At 51.6% G+C, this 27,400-nt stretch overlaps 10 protein-coding genes across 10 annotated transcripts; 4 read left to right on the top strand and 6 right to left on the bottom strand.

The window, feature by feature from the left end:
* Positions 1-3,473: 3,473 nt before the first annotated feature.
* A1O9_12085 (uncharacterized protein) lies at positions 3,474-5,376 on the bottom strand (the record flags this gene model as incomplete). The annotated part of the gene is made up of 2 exons (XM_013398884.1): positions 3,474-4,933; positions 5,118-5,376. 2 exons carry the CDS (start codon positions 5,374-5,376, stop codon positions 3,474-3,476), a joined length of 1,719 nt encoding a protein of 572 aa, XP_013254338.1.
* A 583-nt stretch (positions 5,377-5,959) lies between these two features.
* A1O9_12084 (xaa-Pro aminopeptidase) lies at positions 5,960-7,438 on the bottom strand (the record flags this gene model as incomplete). The annotated part of the gene is made up of 1 exon (XM_013398883.1): positions 5,960-7,438. The coding sequence occupies one exon, from the start codon at positions 7,436-7,438 to the stop codon at positions 5,960-5,962; it is 1,479 nt and encodes a 492-aa protein (XP_013254337.1).
* A 362-nt stretch (positions 7,439-7,800) lies between these two features.
* A1O9_12083 (uncharacterized protein) lies at positions 7,801-8,637 on the top strand (the record flags this gene model as incomplete). Its single annotated transcript, XM_013398882.1, has 2 exons — positions 7,801-7,864; positions 7,925-8,637. 2 exons carry the CDS (start codon positions 7,801-7,803, stop codon positions 8,635-8,637), a joined length of 777 nt encoding a protein of 258 aa, XP_013254336.1.
* A 487-nt stretch (positions 8,638-9,124) lies between these two features.
* A1O9_12082 (glucan 1,3-beta-glucosidase) lies at positions 9,125-11,350 on the top strand (the record flags this gene model as incomplete). Its single annotated transcript, XM_013398881.1, has 1 exon — positions 9,125-11,350. The coding sequence occupies one exon, from the start codon at positions 9,125-9,127 to the stop codon at positions 11,348-11,350; it is 2,226 nt and encodes a 741-aa protein (XP_013254335.1).
* Positions 11,351-12,172: 822 nt separating this feature from the next.
* Positions 12,173-13,459, bottom strand: A1O9_12081 (uncharacterized protein; the record flags this gene model as incomplete). Its single annotated transcript, XM_013398880.1, has 1 exon — positions 12,173-13,459. The coding sequence occupies one exon, from the start codon at positions 13,457-13,459 to the stop codon at positions 12,173-12,175; it is 1,287 nt and encodes a 428-aa protein (XP_013254334.1).
* A 1,071-nt stretch (positions 13,460-14,530) lies between these two features.
* A1O9_12080 (ubiquitin-conjugating enzyme E2 8) lies at positions 14,531-15,283 on the bottom strand (the record flags this gene model as incomplete). The annotated part of the gene is made up of 4 exons (XM_013398879.1): positions 14,531-14,670; positions 14,734-14,915; positions 14,975-15,089; positions 15,160-15,283. The coding sequence occupies 4 exons, from the start codon at positions 15,281-15,283 to the stop codon at positions 14,531-14,533; spliced, it is 561 nt and encodes a 186-aa protein (XP_013254333.1).
* Positions 15,284-16,779: 1,496 nt separating this feature from the next.
* On the top strand, positions 16,780-17,778 carry A1O9_12079 (3-methyl-2-oxobutanoate hydroxymethyltransferase; the record flags this gene model as incomplete). Its single annotated transcript, XM_013398878.1, has 1 exon — positions 16,780-17,778. The coding sequence occupies one exon, from the start codon at positions 16,780-16,782 to the stop codon at positions 17,776-17,778; it is 999 nt and encodes a 332-aa protein (XP_013254332.1).
* Positions 17,779-17,868: 90 nt separating this feature from the next.
* Positions 17,869-18,654, bottom strand: A1O9_12078 (autophagy-like protein 12; the record flags this gene model as incomplete). The annotated part of the gene is made up of 3 exons (XM_013398877.1): positions 17,869-17,928; positions 18,029-18,228; positions 18,384-18,654. The coding sequence occupies 3 exons, from the start codon at positions 18,652-18,654 to the stop codon at positions 17,869-17,871; spliced, it is 531 nt and encodes a 176-aa protein (XP_013254331.1).
* Positions 18,655-19,336: 682 nt separating this feature from the next.
* Positions 19,337-20,961, bottom strand: A1O9_12077 (uncharacterized protein; the record flags this gene model as incomplete). Its single annotated transcript, XM_013398876.1, has 2 exons — positions 19,337-20,853; positions 20,905-20,961. 2 exons carry the CDS (start codon positions 20,959-20,961, stop codon positions 20,302-20,304), a joined length of 609 nt encoding a protein of 202 aa, XP_013254330.1. The 3' UTR covers positions 19,337-20,301.
* Positions 20,962-21,908: 947 nt separating this feature from the next.
* A1O9_12076 (uncharacterized protein) lies at positions 21,909-22,870 on the top strand (the record flags this gene model as incomplete). Its single annotated transcript, XM_013398875.1, has 2 exons — positions 21,909-22,113; positions 22,176-22,870. The coding sequence occupies 2 exons, from the start codon at positions 21,909-21,911 to the stop codon at positions 22,868-22,870; spliced, it is 900 nt and encodes a 299-aa protein (XP_013254329.1).
* Between the last annotated feature and the right edge of the window lie 4,530 nt (positions 22,871-27,400).

Genomic DNA, 27,400 nt, shown 5'->3' with positions numbered 1-27,400 from the left:
TTGGATCAAAAGTGACCAATTCAACCTCCATGTACTAGCAGCATTGCCACCACTAATCCTCTGCGACCCTAGACTTATCCTTCATGGCTTCATTGGCTGCGAATGTCTATACGGTAGCCGATGTTTCAATTCAGTCTGCACCCGGTGAAGCGGTCAATTCCGGTCTCTGTGCTGCATGATGTCGTTCTTCCTCTGTTTGCTGTCACGGTGGCGAATGAGATGGGGGAGAGTCTAGCCTTTCTCTGACAAGCACGAGACCGAGAGCTACACTTGACATACCTCGCCGCCTCGATGTCACCTGCTTGACCCATTCTGTGTACAAACTGTCCCTGAGTGGACAACCGGACAAGTTTCCCCATGCTGCGTGGTTGCTCACTTGAGGAAATCGTCGAGTGGATGATATGTGTCAATTCACGAATGGATGAAGAGGTCCGAGGAAGCGGGACTCTCCCACTCATTGATACCATGGAAAGATGTATCGGTAAGAAGCCATGTATATGGACCTGCAGCTCTAACTATACTAGTCACACCTTACAGACTGGCTGCATATTGGGTAGTCCTGCAGGTCAATACAGTGTGTAAATCGATGCAGGACTATGGCCAAAGCCAGGCACTTCGCTATGCACGGGACAGGCCTGGCCATTGTTTTCGTGTATCACCTGGGTTGCATAAAAGCTTTGAAATAGCACTAGCAGGTCGAAACTTATGTCATGTCTCAGGAATTGCAGCAGTATGAAAAATGGCCTAACATCCACTTTCCAACACAACACACCTTATAGTCAGCAATTGCTCTGGACGTTCGAGGGAGAGGGGCACTGCACTTACAGGCAGCAAGCTTCCCTGGCTTCAGTGTTGGCCCTTTCTGGGGGCATGCCCGTGCATGTGAGCATGCGATGCCTGGTCTCTTCGCCACACACCAGTCCTCCAGAGCACGTAAGATCGTCTCGATCGGAGACGTGGCCAAATGAGAAGCTCACACGAGCGAACAACTATGATGGTAAGGCCAAACACCGGTGCCAGCCTTTCGCTGATGCCAGGGCTATTACGAACCCTGCTCCAAGACGAGAGGATCTAGTCCTTGCATCACGCCAGCTCAGCCGGTGGCTGACCTTCTGTCGTCACTAGTCGAATGTCCCGGGCTGAACCATGTTCCGCCAGCACATTACTGCAAACCCGCATCTTGAGATTCCAGTCACTCTCTCAGAAGCAAAGCAGCAGTGGTCAGCGAAGACCATAACCCGTTGTGACATCGATCCAGGATTGATGCCCTGCATAGTCCAGTTGAGTTGGACTGGCCTCACTGGTGGACAGACTGCTATTGAGTTGTACTGCCAACACCATCACGCTGTTAAAAAAAAGGCAATGCAATTTTCAGGTGGAGAGCGCTAGTGGCTGCATGGGTCAAGATTTCTTACAGTTTTGCCTTTGGAAGGTTCGACAGAGACGGAATCACCTGGGCACCCTGCAGGCGAAAGGTAATACCATGCCATAATGGAGCCTGGCACCAATCCTTGACATCAGCCTGTCTCTGAAGAAACGCCTTCGGTGGCACCAAGGCCTTGACACTTTTGGAGAAATGTACAACCAGGTAGACCCACTAGAAGAGGCCTTGACGCTCGCTTTGCTCCATAATATTGGACCTTCTCAGCCTTTACAGCAAGATAACCGGCAACTTTTTCCCGTTGATACGGATCTAGTGTCTGCCTCGCCGATGAGAGCCACCCTCCTTCTGATATAAACACAGAGGCCGTCAAGTTCCATTGCATAAATTTGGCTAGTGGGCTTGGTGAAGCTTGCAGCAAAAGCTATATCTTTGTGGGGCAGTACATGGCAACGGGCTGAATCCATGACCCATTGCCATGAACAAAAGTTCCAAGGTGACTGTTCTGAGAAAGGCTGATCTGAAAGGATATTCGGCTACTCGATCGAACTTTTGCCATGAAAGGATGTATCCTGCTTGTTGCGTGGCTATTACGATGGCCGAACTGGCTGGCTCCACCTTTTGGGGGGCGTTCCCAGTGCGAGTCTTGTGTTGTTAACTCTGTTCGTCTGGGTGGGCCGTCGACTGGGTTACTGGAGACACCCTCCCACTGAGCTTCTGCAGGAGAGACGGGAGCTAGACTACAGTGACCGATATTTTCTAGCTTTGCACCTACAGCAGTCTGCCACATCACAAAAGGCGAATATCTCGGGCCGGTCCATTGCGTGGGAGTGGGAGAAATCACCCTGCTACCGAGAATGTCATTCCAAGGGTATCGTTGCGATTTTGTGTCCTTTGCACCTCGCCGATCGTCAAGCGAGGCTCTACGGTAAACTCTGATTCCGCACCAGGTTTAGACATGTTGACACACAAGTTGCCTGGCACGAGTCGAGGCTCGAGGGGAACGAGTGATTGTCGAGTTTGAAACAAACATTGCCGATCTCGACCGGGACTTCCAGAGTCCCCCATCGCCTTTTCTTCCGAACAAGGTTGAACATGTCAGCACTGGTGAAACTCCTCAAATGGTCTTCACTGATTAAATTTGGCGAGAATTGGGGACCATTTAGCCAGCACTGAACCATAGCTCTGATAATCTTTTTGATGTATCCTTAGCCTTTCGTAGTAGTATGCCATTGCCACTCGCAATCAGGTAGGTCGTTGATCTCGAGTCATTGACATTGTGAATTTCCGGCCTTAGATAACTGTGCACCAAAGCTTTTGGTCCTGGCCATGGTAACGCAATGCATGTTCTGACAAGTAGAATTGCGACACTAGAGAGGACATGGTCTCCGATCAAATCCACTCAACTTAGTCTAGATGTTATCCATCTGTTAGTATCTTAAGCAGCAAGAAATAGAATGTGGACGGGAATGTGTGGTCTGGATGCCCACCCAACAATTGGAGAACCCACGGATCCGTGATGATATTTTGCATCTGTGCCTCCTGTAACATTAGAAGGATTGCCATGTTCAGTGGATCAATTGAACAGCTATCAGTGCTGTGCAACCGGTGAGAACGCTACACCGGTGAGCTTCATTCCAGAAGAACGGGAAACTCCCAGGGTGTGGAAGAAATCAAGAACAGACCTTGTTCAAGTAAAGGCCGTCGTATTTCCGCTCAGCTTAGTTGGTTTGTCAATACCGTTGCTAGACAAACGTCTGGGCAATGAAGGTATTTTCCAACATATCAAAGCAACGAATGAAGAAGCAGTTGGGAATTAGCAAGGACACCTCACTGACGGGTATGTCCCAGAGGAATATGAAAAGATACCGAGGATGACTATAAATGCGTGCAACCCCTTGTCCCTATCTATCTGCTCTATATCAAGTCTAGAATATTGCAATGCACCAAGTCCCGTGAGGAGGTATTCTCTTATCTCCCAAATTCCAAAAGGAATAATATTTGCCAAACCAATCCCGCCTTTTCTTTCATTTTGTATTCGTTTGATCTCCAGGAACAAAGGCCCCAAGCCGCCGTTTCCCAGGTTGGTAGCCTATTTCCTGGCGAGATTTTTGTGCAGATGATGCTCCTTCATAGCCAGGGCGACGAGCAACGCCAGCAACGCCAACGCCAGACCAGAGAAGAAGGAACCCCGCAAAGCATGCATATAAATGTCCATGACAACGCCCCGATCCCAGCCGCTCGGCAGATGATTGACACTGTCGAGGCTGTCCGTAATGCGTTTGATCACCTTGTCACTCCCGGGCAAGCCACCATAGGTAGCGCGCAGCTCATTCGTCAGGATGTTCTGGAACGCAGCGCTCGCGACGGTGATGCCGATGGTGGAACCGGTGGAGCGGAAGGCGTAGCTGGCGGCGGTGATGACGGCCTGGTGCTCGTGGTCGACGGCAGAGATCATGGCGACCAGCGTGATGGTCAGCATCGACCCGTACGCCAACCCCAGCGGCACCGGGTACACGTACGTTTGCCAGATGGGCGAGTCGAGCGTGAAGCTGCAGATCAGCGCGGAGCCAAGCACGAACAGTCCCATGGACGCCGCGCTCTGCCAGTAGTAGACACCCGTCACGCGCATCAGGATCCCTGACCCCAGGGAGCCCACGGACATCGCGGCGGCCATGGGCACGAGGCGGAGGCCTGCGGCGGTGCTCGATTCACCGCGCACTTGGAGGTAGAGTGGCACGTAGTACAGCGCCAGGAAGGAAGCCATGGTGCCGAACCAGTTCGTCAAGTACGCGGCGAGCACGGTGCGTGAGCGCACGATCACGGGTACCGGGATCATGGGCTCGGGGATCCAGTGCGGCGAGGACTCGAGGTACAGGAAGAGGGCGAGGGTCGCGCCACTGAGGACCAGTGAGGTGACGATCAGCGGGTGCGACCAGGGCAGCTGGTTCCCACCTGTGTTCAGGCCCAGGAGGAGGAGCAGCAGGCTCGTGACGAGCAGGGTGGCGCCGAGGAAGTCGATGCGCCGCAGCGCGGAGCCCTTGGATGATGAGGCGGGATTCAAGGGGATGTCGAGCAGGAACACGACCAGCACGGCCGAGAGCACGATGAACGGCACCTGCAGCAGGAAGGCCCAGCGCCACGACAGGCGGTCCGCCAGCACGCCGCCCACGACGCCGCCGCAGCCCATGCCCAGCCCGTAGACCAGGTTGCCGTAGCCCTGCCAGACGCCGCGCCTGCGCAGTGGGACGAGGTCCGAGGTCACGAAAGTCGAGATGCAGGTGAGTCCGCCGCCGCCGATGCCTGCGATCACGCGCCCCGCCACGATCGTCTCGGCGTTGGGCGCGAGCCCGCAGATCAACGTCCCCACGCCGAAGAAGATGTTGCTGAAGATCAGGCCGGTGCGCCGCGAGAAGATGTCGGTCAGTTTGCCCGAGAGCGGTTGGCACGCCGCGTTCGCGATCAGGTAGCCGCTCGCGAGCCACGATAGGAGCGAGAGCGAGTCGAATGAGGACGAGATTGGCGCCGTCAAGGTCGCGACGATTGTCCCGTCTGTGCAGTTGGTTTCCCCCGAGGGGGAAGTGTTAGCTGTGTGGTTCTATTGATGTAGGGGCTTTGGATGGGTTTGAGGCCGTTCACGTTGGAACTTCCGGGGGATTCAGTTCAAATGGGAGGGCAGGAGGAAAGGGATAGTGTGTCTTTTGGGCTGAGTGGGAAAAGGTGTAAACAAACGTACCCAGTGCAGCGAAGAAAACCCCGAGCCAGAGGGCGCCCATGATGGCGAGGAGCTTCTTGGTCGATGGCTCGTTGGCGAGTGCTGGTTCCTGTTCGCCAACACCGCCAGCTCCATCCGAGACTGGCTGGGCGTTCTCGGGCTCGACGACAATGGCGCCGTTGCTGTTCACCGTCTCATTCAGACGTCCAAGCAGAGGGCTTCTCTCGGTTGAAGCGTGGCCCTCATCCTCGTGAGGCTGAGCCGGAGTGGAAGTTGGCATCTTGAAGTTGACGCCTGGTGTGATTGGGGTTCCTTGATGTGTGGGCTAGAACGAATTGTACTACGAGTAGTAAGGAACGGTGGAATAGGCTTTTGGAGATTTTCTCTTGTGTCCAGACAGAGTTTCAGTCTGTGCGAAAGATGCTGTAAAGATGGTCGATGGATGGTGAGACTGCTAATGGTTTGCTCAATCCTGAGCTGCTCAAGACATGGTTTTGAACTTTCAATCTCGAGTGATGGAACCACGGATTGGCTGAATGGAGATAATGGAATGAGTCAAGTCAAGCCAGAAAGATGGAGGCACCAAAGTTACGCCGTTGGGCCAATTAGTGATCTCGGCTTGTAGAGATCTCGGCTTCTCCCAGGATTATGTCGACAGCTCCGACGCCCTTGGCAGAAAAGATCACATCATTTCCGGTTCGGGCGAGATTATGGAGATAATTAGTTATGTAGCATACACCAAGACTTAGTGTGATTTCAGGGCCATGTTAAATCGGCGGGGATTCAAGGGGGGGAGAGATGTTCAACTACTGTACTTCGTATGTATATCGTATATTACACATTCCAAGCCAATGGCTACAACACTAGGCTCGCAAGGCTTCAATATCAACCACTTCCTTGACAGCTTCCGTTGTCAATACAAACGGGCTGTCCTCCTGTATGCTTACACTATCTTCAATACGCACTCCCATGTTTCGGAAATGCTTGGGCCATCGCTCATCGTCGGGTACATAGACCCCAGGCTCAATAGTAATACAGTGTCCTTCTTGCAAAATAACTTTTCTTGTGTAGCCGACCGTGTCATGTACATCCATGCCGATGTAATGGCTCAAATGATGTGGAAAGAGGCTTTCGACTTGCTTGGCAGACAAGTCAAACCCGATTTGTCGTAAGTCGTCGCGCATCTGTTCTTCAGCAATGCTGTGAAGCTTGTCCAGTGACATGTTGGCACTTGCTCGGCACAATGAGATCAACGTTCTCTGTACGCTGAGCACTGCTTGGTAGAGGTCTCGCTGGGCGTCGCTGAACTTGCCCCCCACTGGCCATGTTCGAGTGATGTCGGCGATATACCCTCCGTATTTGCCGCCGCCATCGACCAAAACCATTTCATCGTCCTGGAGGATGTCGTCGTTGCGCACGTAATGAATACCCAGAGCATTCTTCCCACCAGCCACCACTGGCTCGAATGCGATTGAATCGCATCCGTTTGCCGTAAATCGGTAACGAAGATATGCATCAAGCTGCTTTTCCCTCGTCCAGGCTTGCCTCATTGCCTCTGTATGTGCTCGGCCAGAAGCCTTGCCCGCCTTTCGCATCACTTCAACTTCGGCAGGGCTTTTGAACGCTCTTAATTCGTTCATGATAGGTCGCAGACGATTGACTTTGTTGGACTTGATGAGCTCGGCAAACTCGGTGGTCTTTCGGGGCTGTCCATACAGCAGGCGCCGTAGTGCGGATTGATTGGAATCGGGAGTGGCGATATCTGTGTAAACCTGTGATGCTTCACCCACCAGGTCTGACAGCACCTTTTTCACTTTACTGATATCACCCGTCTCGTCTGCGTTGAAAACATCTCCTGCAGCGTGTGTTCCTGATCTTGCTCCATCCCAGATCTCCGCCTTGGGATCCTTCTCTCGGACGAAGAGGTGGAAGGTATGATCGGTGCCGGTTGAATCCCGACCAATGACAGCCAGTGCCTCGGGTTCATTGAAGCCGGTCAAGTAGAGGAAATCAGGATCTTGGTGGAATTCGTAGAAGACACTTCCTGTACGAAACTGAATGTCTGAAGCTGCAATGATGGCAATGGCCTTGTCGGGCAGCTTGGCCGCCAGCCTGGTGCGTCGATCCGCATATTCTTGAGCGGTGATTCCTGGAGTCAACTCCCCTGGCTGAAGCAGGTGAGGATGTGTCTCATGGACTGGCTGGCCGAACGAGAGATCAGCAGCGTGGACCGTGAGGGTATTGTACTTTCGAGGGAAGGGAAGTTGGATGTGCCTTGTTGATGGTTGGAGGACATCACTGGCAAGGGTGATATTGTGCCATAACTTCCTCCGCATAGACATGCTCCTGCAATGCCTTTTGCGTGGGGTAAGAGGCCGAGAGAGTCGATATAGAGACAAAGTACCTCGGCATCAATATTAAACTGGTTGCACAAAGTAAAATCTCGAAGAACAGACCGCGAACCCTCGAACGATCAACCTCGAAATGGTGACGCTCTTCTCCACGCGGGTCACGTGCCTCGGATGGAACTTCCTGAAATGGACGGACATGGATCTGCCCACTGACGCCCTTTGCATTGAATAGCATTTACGCCATTGGAGTGACTCATGTTGCGGTTTTATTTAATTGAGTCGAAAGGCATCAAGACTGGATATAGATCCACTCGAGAGAAATCCACAACTCCATCTGCAAAATCGTGGCAAAAATGGTGCGCAATCTGGAGTATCCCAAGAAAGCGCAAAACACGTTGAAGCGATACAACAACAGAGGTATGTCGAAGAGTATGGCTCATGAACATCGAAAGGAACACTATGCACTGACTGTTTCAGGGACATATGACCTGGAGGCGATCCATTCCATAATCAATACAACCTCAGTTCTCCATGTCTCATTTCCACCAGGCCCCGACCAGCCATTCCCTGCAATTCTTCCAATGATAGGAGTTATGGGCTCTTTTGACTACCCTTCTGCCAGTCTGGACGAGCCGCTTGACTGCTACCTGCACGGCTATGTTAGTTCGAGACTCATGCGTATCGCGCGTGATTCGGCCGAGGGGTTGCCCGTCTCCCTGGCAGCCACCAAAGTGGACGGGCTGGTGTTGGCTCTGACTCCTAACTCGCACAGCTATAACTACCGGTCGGCTGTTCTCCAAGGCTATGCGAAGCCAGTCGACACAGACGAGGAAAAGCTGTACGCCATGGAGCTGATCACCAATAAAGTAGTCGCGAATCGATGGGAGAACACCAGGGTGCCACCTGATAATGTGGAAATGACGTCTACCACCATCCTCCGGGTCAAGATCGAGACTGGCAGTGGCAAGATCCGACAAGGTGGCCCACATGACGAGGCAAAGGATGAGAACCGCGATGAAATCACGGAGAAGGTCTGGACGGGGGTCGTTCCCGTGTATGAGGCATTTGAAGCCCCGGTTCCGAGTGAGACCAACAAAATCAAGGAGGTGCCTGCATATCTTACCTCTTATGTTGCCGAGACAAATAAAGGGAATAGGGATAAGGCGTTGAACGCGGTGAACGAACCGTGAAGCGTGGTTGCTTAGGCACGTGAGGTGGTTACTGGTTGGCAACCAAGGTAAAGGTGATACCATTTGTGGCTGGCAATGGTACCAGGGGGCGGCCAAGGTGCTTCTACCATATCATTACCGAGCACAGAATGCGATACTCGTGCAACTTACAGATTAACCATTTAACGATCCGTCCTGGGCTAAAAGTAGCGGTCACTAGTCACATTCGTCTATCTTACGCGAAGTTGGAGGCGGCGATCTGGTTGCTGGGCAACGACAAAGTGGGACAGAGATTGGCTCCCAAGGAACTCCAAGACCACGAAATCAAGGAACACGTATGTAGCACCGGGCCACTGCATCCACTTGATTGCCGCCAGAACACAGTGCAAACATACAATAAACGCACCTTGAGACTGCTGAACACCACAAACCTGGAGATCTACCTTACAACCAAGAAAACCTCACCCGGATGATGTGAGGATACCCGTCTCAGCAAACAGAGACTTGCATGCCGAAGCCTCGTCGCGAGTCCACGGCGAGGGCCGATACACGCCCTGCATTTAACAGGCCGCCTGGTGTCCGAGGCGCACCTAATCCTCAAGATGAACCACGAACACCAAGAAGGGCTCCCAACAAGGAGAAAGCCAAATCATCACCTGTACCTTCACCCTCACCCGAGAAAAAGCCCCGAAGACAAAGCGACAGGCACAGATCAGTCAGTGGGGCCGGCGCAGGAAAGCCGAGTCACAGGAAAACGGAACGTGAGAGAGAACGAGACCGCGAGAAACACAGCTCAGGCACCTCCACAGACAGTGCGAGTCATCTGTTGAGTTCTGGGGCCCTTGCCAAACTCAACTCATACAACAACAAGGCCGAGTTCGAGGAGAAATACGAGGCCCAGAAGCAGCAGAAGAAACAGTACAAGAATTTGAAGGCTGCCGAGGTGTCGCAGCGGAAGAAGAGGAAGAAGAGTAGGAATGTCAGCGGGGCCATTTTGGAGGAGGGGAGAGCGGAGAAGCGGGTTCACAGACGAGGAGGAGGAGGCGGTGGGAAGTATGAAGATGATGAGCGTCGACGCCAAGGCGGTAGTGGAGGAGGTCTGTCAAAAAAGAAGTTCTGGTGGTTGCTGGTTCTCCTGGTTGTGTTGCTGGCCATCTTCATCCCCGTCGGCGTGGTCGTGGCCAACAACAGCAGCAAGAAATCCAACACTGCTGATGGCTCATCTTCATCGTCCTCATCAGGAGGATCTTCCTCTTCGGGTTCTGCATCCACCCCCAGCAACGAATGCGACTCTGGTTCTGTGCCTGCGACCGCAAAGGGAACATACACGGACATCTCGACGTGGCTCGACACGGCCGACTTCAACTGCACGTATACCGAGGAGACGGTCGGCGGGCTGTCCGTGATGGGCCTGTACTCGGAGTGGGACGACTCCAAGAGGGCGAACGACAACGTGCCACCGCTGGATGAGAAATGGGAGTACGGCAAGATGCCGATCCGGGGCGTCAACGTGGGCGGCTGGTTCTCGCTTGAACCATTCATCACGCCGTCGATGTTCAACTACCCGGCCTCGGCCAAGATCGTCGACGAATACACGCTAACCGCAAAACTCGGCTCATCCGCGTCCCGAGTCCTAGAAACGCACTACGCGAGCTTCATCACAAAGCAAAGCTTCACCGACATCAAGAACGCCGGGCTCGACCATGTGCGCATTCCCTTCCCTTACTGGGCCGTCACAACGTACGACGGCGACCCGTACGTCGCCAAAATCGCATGGCGCTACCTGCTCCGCGCGATCGAATACTGCCGCCAGAACGGGCTGCGTGTGAACCTCGACCTGCACGCCGTGCCCGGCAGCCAGAACGGGTGGGCGCACAGCGGCCGACAAGGCGATATCGGCTGGATCCTGGGCCCGAACGGCGCGACCAATGCACAGCGCTCTCTCGACATCCACAACCAACTCTCCCAATTCTTCGCCCAGGACCGCTACAAGAACGTCATCACGATCTACGGGCTGGTCAACGAGCCGAAAATGCTGGTCATCCCGCCGGACTCGGTGCTGGACTGGAACAAGAAGGCCATCACCGTGATCCGCGGCAACGGCATCACGCAGCACCTGGTCTTCGGCGACGGGTTTCTGTCTCTCACGCAGTGGGACGACATGTTCGGCGGCGTCGACGACAAGCTCGTCATGGACACGCACCAGTACCAGATCTTCAACGTGGGCCAGTTGAAGCTCAAGCACCAAGACAAGATCAACCTCGCCTGCTCCGGCTGGACGGGCATCATGGTGACCGCGAACAACCCGGACACAGGGTGGGGTCCGACCCTCGACGGCGAGTGGTCCCAGGCCGACACAGACTGCACGCCCAACCTCAACGACGTGGGACAAGGCTCCCGCTGGGCTGGCACACTCGACACGGGCGACCCGGAGACGTCAGTCCTCACGCCGACCTGTGCGCAGCCGCCGTGCTCATGCGCCATGGCGAACGCCGATCCCAAGGATTACTCGAATGACTACAAGACGTTTCTACAGATGTATGCCGAGGCCCAGATGCACAGCTTCGAGCAGGCATGGGGCTGGTTCTACTGGACCTGGAAGACCGAGAGCGCCACTCAGTGGAGCTGGATGTTGGGCCGCCAGGCGGGCATTCTGCCCGACAAGGCGTATGCCCCGGACTTCAAGTGTGATAAGGATGTGCCCGATTTTACGGGCTTGGGTGATAGTTATTGATCGCTTTTGAGGGACTGGATGATTTTGGTTGTCCTCGGTGGTTACATGCTGCCGAAGCTTACGCACTGGGCCTGGCCTGGCCTGGAGCTGGGACTGGAATTGGAAATGGCTAGCTAGGTAGGCTACACCTACCTACCCGATGAATGTTTATCTCTACAACAACAAAAAGACGAGATATGTGAAACCCTCGCGGTCATGCCATCCATCAAGCCAAGACTTTGGGGACGAAATGATGAAACCGTGTTTTGCATTGACTTGGTCACCAGGAGTTTTTGGTTCCATCTCCGCCGGCGCTCACCGAATTCCTTTTTTTCCAAACTGATGGAGCATCGTCGCACATGGGAGCGCTGGCGACAAGTCCACGGGGAGACGTGAAGGGAGGGTTCTCTTGTACATAGATAGAACGATCACACAACGAACGGGCTGGGTGGGTGGACGGGCAGGCTGGGGGACGTATCTTAGCGTGAACTGTGTACTGTATGCAATAATCAATGAACACGTAGGCTCAGTAACCGAGCCGGGAAAAAGACGTTATGACACACGAAAGGAGAAGAGGAATATTATTCACTGTTGCGAGGATTGATTGGGTTTGGGACTGAGCATCGAGGCCAGACTCGTAAGACAGACGGTTTGATGGAAATGGATACGGGATAGATATCCTCATTGATTCCGTTCGATTGAATAAATATTCGATTCCCTTCTGTCCCCTTGTTGTCGTTCTCGTCGTTCTTGCTCTCACACACCCTTTCACTCATGAATCTTGTCTTGTCCTCATGGACACAGTATACATATGCTCCTCCCCTTTCAATGTCAATGTGGACGTCAACCAGCAGCCGCGGCCCTAATGACACCCTCCCAGAACCGCTTGAGACCCAGGACATGCGCACGGGTTGGCTGCGGGCAAACGCTGCAACAATAGGGATGATCGACACCCTCACCAATACCACCACCACCACCACCACCACCGGCATCCGCACGACCGCCGTCATTGCCACCGGCGCCAGGATGATCATGATTATGGTCGTGATCATGGCGCAACCTCTCCCTCCTCTCCCGATCCTTCGCCTTCGCCATCTCGGCTTCGCGGCCCCAGCAGCGCTGCCGCGATTCCGGCGGGAGCGCACATTGCTTCTGCGAAACAGAAGTTCCAACTCCAGATCCAGAAGCAGCCGCGGCGGCACGCCTTCTTCTCCTCTCGCGCACCCAATCCAGCTCAGCGTCAGCGGCGAGCTTGCGGGCGGCGAAGCGGCGCACAAGGGTCTTGACGTTGGCGCGCTCGGCGGCGTCGAGTTCGTCTGCCTTGCGCTTCTGGGCTTGCAGGCCGCGTCCCTCGACCCAAGCGCGCAGCCCGTCTTTGAGCGTCTCACGGATTACATTGCGGCGCGTGAGGACGATTGCGGGCGAAACTATGACGGAGGTTGATTGGGGATGGGGGTGGTGGGGTTGGGATCCTGAGTGCAGGGTTGTACAGGGAGACGAAGGCGAAGAAGAAGTGGTGCAGCAGTTGGTGCACTTGGCTGCCGTGGAGTAGGATGTTGTCGACCTGGATGAATTGGTCGTTGCGCGCACACACTCCGCGGGGATGATATTGAGGTCGACGAGGCTAGCAACACTGGGCCGACGCTGGAGTTTGCGGGCGAGGCGATCGCGGAGGCTTCTCCGCTGAACAGCCTGATGGGACTGAATGAGCGCGGGCGAGACAGGGCTGGAGTAACTGCTTCCACAGACAGGCAGCAAGATGGCGCGTTCGACCAGCTCAGCGGGACTCGGGCGGTGCTCCAGGTTGTGGGAGAGGCGGATGCGAATCAGGGATTTCGAAATCTGCCGCGACAGCACGTTCGTCTTGCTTAGGCAGATCCATGACGATGGTGGGCTGATAGATGATTTGGAGGCGCGGCGGGCCAGGAGGTAGGATAGTGTTTGTGAGGCTGAGTGTAGGCGGGTCAGGTGCAGTAATGGGTCGCATGCCAGCGTGCGTAGTTGGTGGCACGTCCGGCTGGTTTGGAGGAGGTCGGGGACTTCTAGGTATGCGAAGATGTTGAGGAGGACTTCTGGTGGGAGGGTCGTGAGGGTGGTTAATTCTGGTGATGCTTGTTGCGGTTGGGCCATGACGGGATCAATTGCAGTACGAGGGCGTGAGGAGCTCAAATTGCTTCAGGTGAGTGACTCTGGCCGTGAGGCCGATCAACAGCACGAGGGGGAGAAGATCAATTGAGATAGATAGGGAGGGAGCAAGTGGGATGGACGAGGGGAACCGTTTTCAGGAGTACGGAGGATCTCAGCAAGATGAATGATGGGGGCCGCCTGGTGTTTCAGGATTGAGAGATGCCTGTCGTGAGTCGTGAGTCGTAACTCGTGAGTATGGGGAAGTGTCCCAGATGACGAATAACTAGCTATCATACAAAGAAGTTCAGATGGGTAACGAGCGACCGAACAGACGGTAACGACGAACGAGTGTTTGGGAATGACGTGGTAATTCGTAGGGTATGGAGTACACGTGGTACATACGAGTCACTACAGTAGGATGTCACGAGGTTGCGTAAGTCTACGGTATGGAGCTGAGTTGGACCGTATCGTCGTATTGATAGCTAGGCGAGAGTGGATCAAGCCGATCACTAGACTTCCTCCGTGTCCTCCGTGTCCTCCGTGACCATGAAATGTCGCATTTCGCACCCGCTTATTATCAGTATCAGACTTAGCATTACGAGTGCCGAGCACTGCTTGATGGTCAAGTGCAGTGGCCAGAGCATTCGATACCGCGCACGATAAGATAAAGAGACCCTGACCACAGCACACTCATTCTCCACTCCCCATTCCACTCATGTTCACTCAAAATCATCTCATAGTAGTAGGTATGTAACGGTGAATATCAGATTGAGAGGCGAGCCAGAGCACCGAGGCCTAGAATCTACCCGTACGCTCAGCAATCATATCTACTCATATGAGATAGGAAAGGGAAGACTTGCGTCTGCTGTGTGCACAACCAAAATATCAAAGATGGAAACCCCGTTGGTCCCTGGCGCCTGGTCCCTGGTCCATGATTCTTGATCCGTGATTCCTGATGCTCCTTGTTGAACCCATTGCACTCCTCCAGCGCCTTCCCAGTCAACTCATCAAAAGCGGTGAATTCAGATAAGACCGATCGAATATCTTTGGCTCCTTGGCTCCTTGACTCCAGGCTCAAACATCTTCCAGTTTTCCAGCGGGTTCGTCTTCTCCATCGCTGTTGAAGTCTTCCACCTCGCTGAGTTCGCCGTCTGTCTCGCCTTCTTCCTCGTCCGCATCATCGTGGATGTTGGTTGCGTACTGGTTGACGTACTCTAGAACATTTCAATTTAGTTCCATATCCCTGCAAATAGCAAACGATTCCAGGACTTTCTTACCCTTGACTCGAGCATCGTAACTCCTAGGCTCCCTCATCAACAGAGCGGCCGCTTCACCATTCAAGGGATCGGTGGGATTGGGATATCGTAACAGTTGTGGTAGAAATACTTCAAAGATGTTGATCATGTCAAACATAGGGGACCAAGTCTGATTGATGACATCCAAGCAGACTGATCCTGACCTGCAAGGCCCCATTAGCACAGCCTTCTCATGCACCGTTCTCGTTTTGGGTAGACCAACAATTCATCAATATTGGGGTGGAAGATGCGGTTGACGAAGCCAATGGAAGGCGATTTGTAAGGATATTGGTCTGGCAACTCGACGTGGACTTTCCATTTGCCATCTGAAAAGGGTGCTGCAGCAGTCACAAAAGCCCATCAGTCAGTCACCGTTGTCATTGATTGACCAAGACACCGTGCTCTTACTTTCTGTAGGTCCTTTGAAGATGACATAGAATTCTTGCATGTTGTCATTGACCAGAGTCACCTCATAGTCGCTCATCATGAGCTTCATCACATCCGTCTCTATCCTCCGCTTAGGACTACTCATGTTGATTGTGTCTCTCGTCTCCTCTTGACTGCGTTGGTCCCGCGGGCCCAACCAAAAGGCTGAATGCGTGCCTCTCGACCAGTGGTGAATTCAAGGATGAACGGGACTAGATGGACTTACGGTGTCCCAAGGCAAGTGTGGTAAGGGTGTGTGGTGGTGGTGGTGGTGGCAACAGAACAGCGAGGTCGGACTCGGAAGTAGATGGGGCACGATACAGGGATGGGGATGTGATTTTGGCTCCCGCAGAGACAGGTGAGGCAGGTGACACTCCTTCTCGGAATCCCTTCGGAGGTTCTTTGTCTGGGAAGCGGGAAGACGACACGAAGTAGGTGAAGGAAGAAGGTAATTGTTGATGGTTCTAGGTAAGCGGGCGTGTGGGTTTGCTTCAAGAGGCTTGGGCAAGTGAAACAAAGAAAATGGTGGAAACAAACAGAGGAAATGAGGTGAACTGAGGTGATTGTTGGTGGTGATGGTGACTGATGATGATGATCGGGGTGGGAATGGAGGAGGGCACGACAAGAGACAAGCAAGACGTAGTGACCCAAAACCACTCGCAACGTGGGGCAGCCATTGCGCTTTCCCGCTTTCCCTCAACTGTGACACTGGGCGGACCCAAGCGCCTAAGCCAGTTGTGCCCATCGCCCAAAGTCTAGCCGAAGGGAGCCACTGGTGACCACGAAACACCCACTTGGTCTGTATTCCATTGAGTTATGTGTTGACGAGAGCGGAGTACATACCTTGCGAGTAGGCGAATGATCACCGGATTGCAAAATAAAGTAATGGAGTACCAGACGATCCTCATTTATTTTAAGCATGACGAGAGTCCTACTTGATGAGAGAGCGGAGTCAGCCGACCAACTACTTATGTCACAGCAGAGAGGACCAGGCTGGACGGCAGCCTTGCACCGCCAGACCGCCTGATCCAGACTTTGCGCCTCGGGCCATGGCTGGGAGTGGCAATAGGACTGGCAGATACGGGCACCACTGGCACCTGACTTGTACTCACGGGGAGTGGCAGGGCCTACCGAGTTCTTTAGGTAACCGAACGGGGACCACCTGGACCCTCGGTGCCCCGGAATACACCAAATACGGGCAGCTAGGCACCTAACCTCAATTGACTTAGTTATGACCTTAAGTGGCGCTGCCTACCCTTAACTCTTAGGTGTTAGCCGACTCTGGCCCCCGAAGCCAAACCGAAAACCGAAACACCGAGGCTCATCGTCCGATGCACCATAACAATTCTCATCTCATCCTTGTTGTTGCCCTTCCTCAGATTTACGCTTAAAGAATCCAGCACGACGACAATCATCAATTTCTCCTTCTTTTCTCCCTCACCCACCGCCTCTCGCTCCTTCCTTCGAAGAAATGACTCACGCATCTTTCAACGTGCCACCTGGTCTCCTTCCATCTCCTTTTTTCCTGCGTTCGAACAGCAATCCTGGGTGAAGACGAAGAACCTGAAGCATTGATCAGAAGGCATGGCTTCCGTCGTCTGCATGTCTCGAGCCTCCTCCTTGAACCTCACGAGACCACTGCTTAGACAGTCCTGTCACACCCTACCATCTACTCCCACCCGACCATGGCAACAGCTGCGTTGGAGCTCACATGCCCCTGCAGCCCCATCTCTCGCTGCCCGAGGCCAGAAACCTGTCACCATTCAAACCTTACAAAAGATGCACGCGGACAAGACTCCAATCACAATGTTGACCGCCCACAACTTCCCCTCAGCCCTCATGGCACAAGAAGCTGGAATGGACATGATTTTGGTCGGTGATTCTCTGGCTATGGTTTCACTAGGAATGCCCGACACCTCAGAAGTCACGCTAGACGAAATGATCATGTCAGCTCGCGCCGTCAGCCGAGCTGTCAACAGATCTTTCACCGTCGGTGACCTTCCAATGGGTTCCTACGAGATCAGTCCCGAACAGGCCCTGGCCAGTGCCATTCAGATGGTCAAGCAAGGCCGCATGCAGAGCGTCAAGCTGGAGGGCGGTGCTGAGATGGCTCCCGCCATCAAGAAGATCACCACCGCTGGTATTCCCCTGGTTGCGCATATCGGCCTCACTCCACAACGACAACACGCTCTTGGTGGCTTTCGCGTTCAGGGAAATACACTGGATAAGGCCATGGCCTTGCTGAAAGATGCAAAGGCCGTGGAGGATGCCGGTGCTTTTGCTGTGGTCCTAGAATGTGTCCCATCCGACATTGCTGCCGAAGTAACCAATGCTCTGAAAATCCCAACTATTGGTATTGGCGCTGGCAACCAGACAAGTGGACAAGTCTTGGTTCAGATCGACATGATCGGAATTCGTCCACCAGATTCATTCATGCCCAAGTTTGTCAAGAAGTACGGCTCCATGTGGGAAATGGGCCTTGCTGCAATCCAACAGTACAAAGATGAAGTCACCGACCGAAGCTATCCCGGTCCTCAGCATGTTTATAAGAGCGATGCCAAGGTCACCGAGGCATTCAAGGCTGCCATTCAGTCTGGATAGTCGTAGCTGATTTGCGGTTTGGCTGAGGGCGTTTAATGGGTACATTTTCGGGTCGAGGAATACCAATAAGCGTTTGATACGTTTTGTCCGTCATCCAAAGGCAGGCGTTCTCGAGTAACTCACGATCAACTGATCATCCACCTTGAAGCACTAGATATCATGATAATAACAATCAAATATTAGCATAATTCTTCCTCTCCTCGTCTCGTCTGAACTAGTTTTCCAAATTCAGCCTCCAGAAAAGACATACCCTGAACAAATTCCCCACCCCCTCATCAAGCCCAGGTGCAAAGACGCTGTTCACATAGAGGAAAAGCCCATCGCCCTCACGCACCCCAACCTTCTTCCGCAGGAAATTCAGCACCACGCTGAACCGCGACGACGCACTGATCTTGAACACCTTCTGCTTCAGGATCGGCGCCGACCCGATCGGTTGGAAGCGTACCGAGACTATACAGCAGCAAGAGGCACAGAAGGAGTCAGTACCGGGAGGATGGAATGGGGTTGTCCAGTAGAGAGCGGACGATCCATCACGTACAGGTGTCAAGGGATTCCAATGTAAAAGGAAGAAATAATATGACAAGGCAAGAAAAAGGCTTACTCACCTTTGAAATCATCCAATTCGTCGACCAGCGCCAGCGCGTGGCTGGCGTCCTTGGGCAGGTTCGTCAGGAGCACGCTCGCGCTCATGCTCATTGGCAGATCGCCTGTGTCTGTGTCTGCTGCTGTCGCACCTTCGGCCGCAGAAGTGGCGTCGTTGTCGCTGTTGTTCTCATTTGGTGCGCTTGTACTATCTGCACCGTCGTCTGCCTCCTGCTCGTCCAAGACAGGCTGAGGTTTGGGGTGGGGTTGATCTGGTGCGGATTGCGAGGACATCGTGCTTGGCGTTTGATGTTTTTGATGTACTGCGCGAATAACGTTCCCTTGAAGCAAATTTCCCTGTTTGCTGTTTGCTCTTTGTCTTACCTGTGGATTCGGTGCCTGTTCGGAGTTTGGACCGTTGGTGATGGAGGATGGAGAGGGAGAAACAAATCTGGGCCCCCGATGTTTCGAATCCGCCAATGAGGTTGCGCTCCAGTTTGGCGGCTGGAGCGGGTGAACCGGCGGAATTCTTTTCCGAATGCTAATGATTTATTTAACTTCACTTGCTTATCGAGGGTTGTATTTTGCCCCCTATTTAGTAGAGAGTATATACTATTAGAGATTATTCTTATTCACTATACTTCGAAATCCTTCTTCTTAAAAATCGGTTTTAGGTTCGTAAACTCTTTAGTAAGATAACGCACTGATCGCTGATCGTTATGCGTAATGTCGAATACTTCGTAGTTATCCCTTGTTTACGATGCTGAAGACCTTTATATACACGAGAACTAGCTAGCCAACGACGCCGCGCGCGGTGGAGTATACCCCTGCGAGTATAGAAGAAGAAGAATTTCCCTCGCGCTTCTAGTCACGGCTCTACAAGTCTTAGCAGCCACTTTATATTCATAGATACTGCCTAACGGTAGACTTAGATTGTATTGTATAGTTGAGTGTGCGAGCTCTGAACGCATACAGGGAAAGAGAAGACCCTCTGCAGTCTCAGGATCTGGTTCTGAATCCACTCCACCTGCCCCTGACGAATAGTGATACAGGACGACGAACCAGTATGCTCATTTTCAATTAGTCTAAGCACATTGGTCAATGTCCCATGAATCATCCACATTCCAGACGATACGATATGGCGTGAATTCTCGGTTTCTGACTCAGGAAATCTTCGATACTCCGGGTCGGTTTGAAAGGAAACACATGCTTGAGGGAAACAGATCTTGGGCTTGTTGCCTAGCATTGGGAAGGTTCGCTGCATAATATTACCGGCATGGAATGGGAGGCTTGCGCATATTTCGTCCACAATGATTTGTGCACCCTCCCTGGTGCTGTTAGCCAGTACTCGTCGAAGGGTGTAATCGATGTCCAGGCTCCCATTAAGGCATTGCGAAATAATCTGCAAGACTCCAAGCTTAACCGTACGGTGCCAGTTCCGGATATTGGCTATTGAGAGGTTGATGTACACGTCACACTTCGTGTCGTAAATGCCAGGTATTTTGACAGACGCTTCAATACCATCTATGGAGACTGATGTTGGACGCCAGGAATCAGGAAGGGCATCGAGCCACTGCATACACCTAGTCCTGAGAGCAATTGCTTGGGCAAGTATAGATGGGTAATCAGCTCTTGTTCCTGTATGCAACTGAGCTTTTAGTTGAACGTATTGAAATGCCAACCTGTCCGCTTCGATTGCAGGACTATGCTCCACGGGGCTGTCTTCTTGCCAGATGTCAACAATTTTAAGTTGCTCAATACTGGTAATGTCCTTCAACGCAAGGCGAACTAGCTTACTTTGAACAGCGATGGCGATCCGGTGAAAAAGCTTGTCCCGGTGGTTTAACGCCGCTCTGTGCTTGATTAATGCAATCGAGCCAGCTGCATGCAGCGCTTTGCCGCGTATTTGCTGAAAAGATGAGTTGAGGTCATCGTAGGCCTCTAGAATGAGGTTGTCATTAGCAAGTCGTCTGAACTAGTTTGTATTGGATCGACTATGTCGTCCTTAGCCTTCATCACCGCCTTGAAGTATAGTTTGCTAGCCGTGGAAGCATCACGGTCGCAAAGACCCCACAAGCAGTATATGTTGACAGCGAATGCAGTTGTGGCGATGACCAATGCAGATGAATGACTGGATCGAGAATACAAGAAAGGTAGAAGGTCCAGAAACCCATATGTAGCCTGGCTGTTTGGGGTCATGCTATAATTGAGGAAAAAGAAGTTCAAAGCTGAATATTCGATGTCAGGTGGGATCGATGGTGGAATAGGCATTGATAGAAATCCAATTATATCCATGGATGCTGGCGCAGTAGTTCCACTACCGTCTTTCGCGGCTGAAAAGGGGTTTAATTGGTGAACAAGCGCAAGGGTTTGCATGCGCTTAGATACTTTGAGGGTCTTATCTCGATGTGTATGCTCAAATACATGATAATACCCTAAACAAGTGCGTTGTGTTGAGGTACAATTGCTGCAATATGGTCTTCCTAAATCACACTGTTGAAGCTTATTCGTCTTTCATAAGGTATGGCTCAGAACTCGAGCTACCTTGATATGGCGAGCTCGACATATATTACACCCTTTGCTAGGACCCCTGTATACCATAATTACTCTACTCTCCAAAGGAAAGGGTGTGTCAGTCGCAGTTGTAGTCGCAAATTTAGCGTCTAGTCGATGTGAGAACCAAGATCCAACACAGCATGTGCTACGCACTTAACATGTACAGGGGATTCCAAGTTTTCTGTCTGGTATTCTCTGTCTCGAGATCATGGGGCATGAAATATCAGTTAGGGAACAGTTCAAGCTCATCCTATAAGAATATAGGGTCAACAAGCAAGAGAAGGAGATTTAGATTGACCGCCTGGTGCCAAGCTCAATTAGTCCTGTGAGCTTAGTATTGAAACACTCGGGAAGACCACTTGGATACTGTAGCCTTATTGGCCGGAACGACCCCCTGGATCAAGTTTAGCGGACGATTATCTTTGAACAGTGGAACTGCAGATTCCCGTCTGCCTGCTGTACTTGATCATGTTTGTGATTTACGTAATCAGTATGATTGAGGCCAAACCCGGAAGACACATCATCTTAAAATGGGTGTCTCCTTGCGAATACCTGTTTGTTGAAGCTAGTAGGGTTAAGTTCACAGCCACTTTCGGTATGGAGAGCTTACCTTAAGCCCAGCTAAGCCAAAGTCGGGGGTACTTTGAGACATACACGATGTACACACGTCTCTATCGGGAGAGTGGCTACTCAAGTCTGAGGACCAGCGATGACTGGGGGAGTAAACCTGAGCTTCTGGAGTATAAAGCTTTGCTCAATCCAAGTTCCAGTTCTACAATGACTTTCATTAACCCGATACTGGATATTCACCTTTCGGTCTCTCTTATTCTCACCTACCACACTTCTTCAACCACGAGTCAAAGATGTACCTGCTCTGGTCATTTGCGTCTTTCATTTCTATTATATCCGGCCTGCTGGCATTGCCACACACTGGGACTAAATGCACGAGCCACCAGACTCTGGCTGGCGAATATGTCAATGGGACGAGCGACATGGGTGGTGACCCTTTGACGCATTTCGACTATCCTATGGTTTCAAATTTCAACTTGACTGCTACCGAAGATTGGTCCTTTGATGGCGTTTCCACAGATGGGACGATGGGAATATCAATTTTCTTCAGCCGAGGCACAGTTGCCGGCCATACAGCCGCTCAGCGCCTGCTTATTGCAGCCAGGGCACCTGGCCAAACGGAACGCGGTATTTGGAGAATGCGTTTGCGCACGAATCCATTGTGCTGCAGTGCAAAAATAGTACAACAGGGACATGGGCTAATAGCACTTCTGGTCTGAACTGGACTTTCGAGGTGTCGAACGACTACAAGTACACTGTCATGACCATTGACTCAAAGACAGTAAAGGGCACATACACTCTAGAGTCAATTTCTCCTGCAGTCTACCCTAACGGGCGGATCTATCCCGATCGCAAAGGCAATCCACTCTTCGCTCCTTTTCTTTACTGGGTAGAGAACGTCCCAGTCGGCCTTGTTCAGACAAATCTTACCATCCTGGGGACGCTATTCAATCTGAATGGCATTGGGGGACGGGAGCATAATTGGAACTCTGATTCCTGGGGAGCAATCAGTGCTCGTTGGGACATGGTACGAGGAGCGGTCGGTCCTTACAACTTCATTGCATGGACATACGAATCGCGATTCGATGGTCAGACCTACTTCAGTATTGTCTTGATGAAGGGTCAAGACGTGATTTTCCGAACCCAGCAGCCAGAATTAGCAGTTACGGATACTTATGGATCCATCAAACATAAAATGGATGGTCCAGTGCACCTGTCTTCTGACCCAAAATCTCCTCTTCAGCTCCCTGAATCAAGTTTCACAGGCTACATTTTAGACCTTGTGTCTCCGACAACCAAGGAGTCCTGGAGATTTGAGGTCGACTTTAACAAACCAGTGTATTGGTTCGCAGCGACGAAGATGCGAAAATTGGCGGATTCGTAGGAATAGCCACTGGCGGGTTGATCGGTGCCGAACGGTATACTGGACTTGCCTCTGGTTCCGCTCAAGAGCTTGTTCAGGCTTGAATGATATCCTTGTATCATAGCATCATAGTATCATAGACAAGTAGCTAATGGTACGGTACATGGTTTCCCCTGCCAATACGCCTCGAGCCTGGCCAATCTTTGTTCTGACCGTGAGCAATCCTTCCCAAATGTTTTGCCCACAGAAATCGTCATGCTACTCTGGGTAGATCTATCCCTTTCCCCTTATCGAACTAGCATTGCCTATGTCTCGGACAGGCACCATTCGTTGTCTTCTTCGTCATCGTCTGTGCCTTTGTGATCTCCTCCTTCTTTGTCATCATCATCATCATCATCTTCTTCTTCTTCTTCTTCGTCTTCGAATCTCCGTAGAATCGCTCCATCCCGTCTAATCTCCAGCAGCCTCGCTTTCAATACAGCCTTCTCCCGCGCAGCATCCCCGTCATCATTGCCCATCTTATCCTCAATCTTCCTATTCAGCAGCTCCAGTCCCAACCATTGAATGGCCATCTTCTTGATTTTCTTGGGAAAGCGAGGTACTTCCGTAGTGCTAGGATCCTCTGGCCCAACCTCAAGTCTCCAGCGCCTCAGCGCCGCCGTGTCCTCTTCGTAGGGCTTGGCGTTCCTTTTGCCCAGCGAGGATCGATCCTCCGTCGTCGATTAGTGCGTGCTCCAGGGCGCGCTCGAGGTCTTTGCGGTCGAAGTTTTGGTTTGTGAGTGCCACCACATTGCCAACGACGACGTCTGGGTCTGATCCGGGATCTGCGCCGTGTGCGATAGGGCCGATTATAAGGAGGATGAATTCTTCGAGTGTGGAGATGTGCTTTTCAGGTTGTGTTCTAGGTATGAGTTTCTCAAAGTCGTTGCGGAGCTCGAAGGCGATTGACCGGCTTGGGATGCCTTGAATGGCGAACCAGAGGATCTTGGTGTGCTGCATGATAGCGATGATCTCGTAGATTGGTTCGATGGAGATGTTCGCGGTTGTGTTTTTGTAGCGTTCATTGAACGCATTAATCTTTTCCATTTTGCCTAGGCGGCGTTCGTGTCGGTGGTGCGGCCAAAGGGGCGGGGTGAGCGCTTCCACTGCCGTTGCCGGGGGCAGCACCATTGATCGCAGTGTCCATGGCTGTTCAGAGCAAAAGAGGCGTATCTTTCGAGTGGATACAGAGGCTCAACTTTTTGGGGGGGAATGCCCTCCTAAGAGAGCAGACAAAATCCAGATCTACAAGGTAACTGCTCCTGCTCGCCGCACAGGGCAGTGGACTCGTGTGACGCTCCATTCCCCAAGAGTTCATGAGTAACTCATCTCTACGCGATCAAACCAATCATCTATCGCGATTCACATACGCGAGAAGATGTCCCATCCATGCCCGGCCAAAACGCCAGCACAACACTAAATACTAGTACCAACTTGCGGCGCAAGCGACGCGACGTTGATGAATCCGCGAGCGAACGCAACATCAAATGGATTACGCGAACAAGATTGCGACACAGAATGATGAGAAAACAAGGCGGAAAGAACTTGTATGTCGCATATCAGGTCTGTGTTGAGCCTATCAGAATACCGCGAGGCTGAGTCTGTCCAGGGGGCCACCAGGCCGCGCACGTGACTATGACCCTTTTGCACCGGGCATGCAAGAAGCGGGACCAAAAATAATGGAAAATAGGCTGTCTTTCTTTCGGCTCACGCCCTTTATCTTCACACCTGTTCACTCTTTGTCTGGGCTTGGGTGTCCGTCCAGCGTGAACTGACATAAGTACGCGGCGTTCATCTTTCAGCCAACTTGTAGGAACATTGTCATGGAAGAATAGCCTGTCATTTCCGACATTCTGTTTAAAAACCCTTCTTGATTGTCCTGTTTCTTATCCCCGGGTGCTCGCCATCGATCATACGTACCCTTCAGGCCAATTTCACCGGCATTTTGCTAGGTGGCAAGGCATGGATGATGTCGAGCATTTGGCGTATCAAGTATCGCTTAGAGAACAATCACCACCCGTCCAGCGTCGCTCTGTGCTTCTCGGTCTCTTCGATGCTTTAACCAAACTCGCGTCGTCTCGATCGCACATGCGGGACAGCCGCTAGGATGGCGCACAAAAACAGCAAATTCTGCACTCTCCACTATACGTAAGTACCTGTCGGCATATAATATTGCCATCCATCTGCTCCATTTCTCACCCGCTGAGAGAATAATGAGGATACTATCGTTGGGCTGTTGGTGTAGTCTCTCTAGTTCCATTGAGCTGAGAGGAAAAGCATGTGTCTCACAATTTTCGGAGTCCTCATACGGACTTCCCAACATAGCATCTTCTAGGTGTTGGCATGATGAAAGGGGCTGACACGTTTGGCATTTCTCTCCAAGTCTACAATGCCCATCACAAATTCGACAGCTGTCAATTCTGTTGACGTCAGATTCGTGCGGGTGTCAGGGAGTCGAGCTACACTGATATCCGGGGGAAGGGGGTGGTTAAGGTGGAAATGGATACCAACTTCACACGCATTTTCATTCGCACCAACGTACCAACCAGTTCTGGCGGCTGAGGTGAGTGAGATCAGCCTCCGAGGTGTTGAGACCATTGGCGAGGATTTTGCGAAGAGATTTGAATATCCGTCCAAGTTACAAATGAATCTTTTCTGCTCCCCTGCCTTCGTTGGCACACCCGGCTGCACTCGGAACATACCTCTTCTAAAATGCACAGGATCTGGTAGACTGAACAAGGGGGTCACCACGCTCCAACCAGCAGTACTGAAAAGGCAACACTGATCTATATGGCTGTAGTAGATCTCGTTGCCTAAGACCAGGCCTGCCATCAGAAAGAAAGGGTATCGATGGGTGGAAGTTCCTTCCGCGCAGCAGAACTGTGGATAGGCAAAAGAAAGTCCGCTTCGTGAGACTTTTACATCTCGTAGCATTTCTATGTCTTCTACAAACGCGAAGGCAGTCGCTATTCATGTGATGTCTCTAGTCGACAAATTCTTTGCCCAAATCACCGGGCAAAGATTCAATTATTTTCTGGAGCTTTGTTTCTAGATCAATCGCGTCAAGTAATGTGGCGAAGACAGGTACGGCTGCGTTGTAGGCACGCGCCCGGTAGTCTTGATGACCGTACAACAGTAGCCAATATGTAGCAGACACACCGGCAGAGCGAAGGAGCTCATCAAAATCAAGATATTCAAGCACCTCTGATTTCTCGCTCTTATCAATGAAGTGTTTCGCGCAGCCAACTGCTGGAACATATCCATGACCTCGGATCACTGGTGCTCGGCGATCGCAAGCAGGATGTAGTACCTCCTCATCGTGCTGATCAAAAAGATAAATGCACTCACCGAGTGCTGGGATTGTACAATGAAGAAGGAGTTGTATTCTGCCCGTTCCAAAACTTGTACGCCTATCAGGGTCAGGCAAGCGTACTTGGACTGACAGACCTAAGAGGTGATGTGCCCAGACTACCATCAGGTAGATAGCCAACTTTCTCCGGCGAAGCAGGTTGACTACGACAAGATGATCTTCTGGAAAGTATTGAAGGGTTGGTAGGAAGTCTAGCAGGCCTTGGAGAATCGCGACTGGTAAGGGCTGGGTATATTCGTCGGCATTGTGAACGATGCCAGGGTCATCTCCGAAGGTCGATGAAACGGCATGGAATAAAAGCGCCCAATTGAAATTATAGGTCGGTTCTGTGAGGGTTTCAATAGGAGCTTGTTCAACTACTATAGGACCTGTCTAACAAGGACGTTAAGCTAAAGGGAAGAGAGAAAGAAGTCCTGCCGCTGTCCACCGGGAGATATAATCTCCTGGGGTGGGTCGCCCGGTTTCCTAAGTAACCATTAGTGTTACGTGGTATCGTCCGGCTGTATAGCTATACGGTCGAGTCTAGGTATCGCTGGTTCAGTCTAGGCGTCACTCGCTAAGACACGTTACTCGCTAAGATACCCATTAATATTACGTAACATTATTCGGCTATATAACTATACGGTCGAATCTAGACATCACTAGTTCTTACTAAGACATCCTATATTAAGATTAAATCGGTATATATTCTCGCCTATCCTATAGGTCGAATAAAGAGACAGGGCTACGTTACTAGGGGTTCTCTCTCTTCTAGGACCGTAGAATAAGAACTAATCGACGCTAAAACGAATACTATAGTAGCTATAACTAAAATAATACTCTTTACTTACCTATATTAGCGAAGGAATAGTAATACTATCGATTTCTATAGTCTTAAGCCCGCTAAAGGACTATACTTTTAAGACTTCTCGTAATAGATATATATAAAGCTATAATAGCTTTCTTCGTAAAGGTTACTACTACTAAAACTTAGACTATATAGTTATATAGTCGAACTCGTAGAAGGAAAAATATTCTTGTCCGGGGGATAAGTTTTAGGATCTATAGTAGAAGTAGCCGAAGACCGTAGAAAGAAGGAGTAGAATCTATAGTCGCTTTCTATCTTATTAAATAACTTAAGATCTATCTAAGTAAAGGAGTAT

The sequence above is a fragment of the Exophiala aquamarina genome (assembly GCF_000709125.1).
Source record: "Exophiala aquamarina CBS 119918 chromosome Unknown aczIA-supercont1.21, whole genome shotgun sequence".
NCBI lineage: Eukaryota > Fungi > Ascomycota > Eurotiomycetes > Chaetothyriales > Herpotrichiellaceae > Exophiala > Exophiala aquamarina.
The sequence above is the reverse complement of the archived record's forward strand: the minus strand, read 5'-3'. Positions and strand labels throughout refer to the sequence as shown.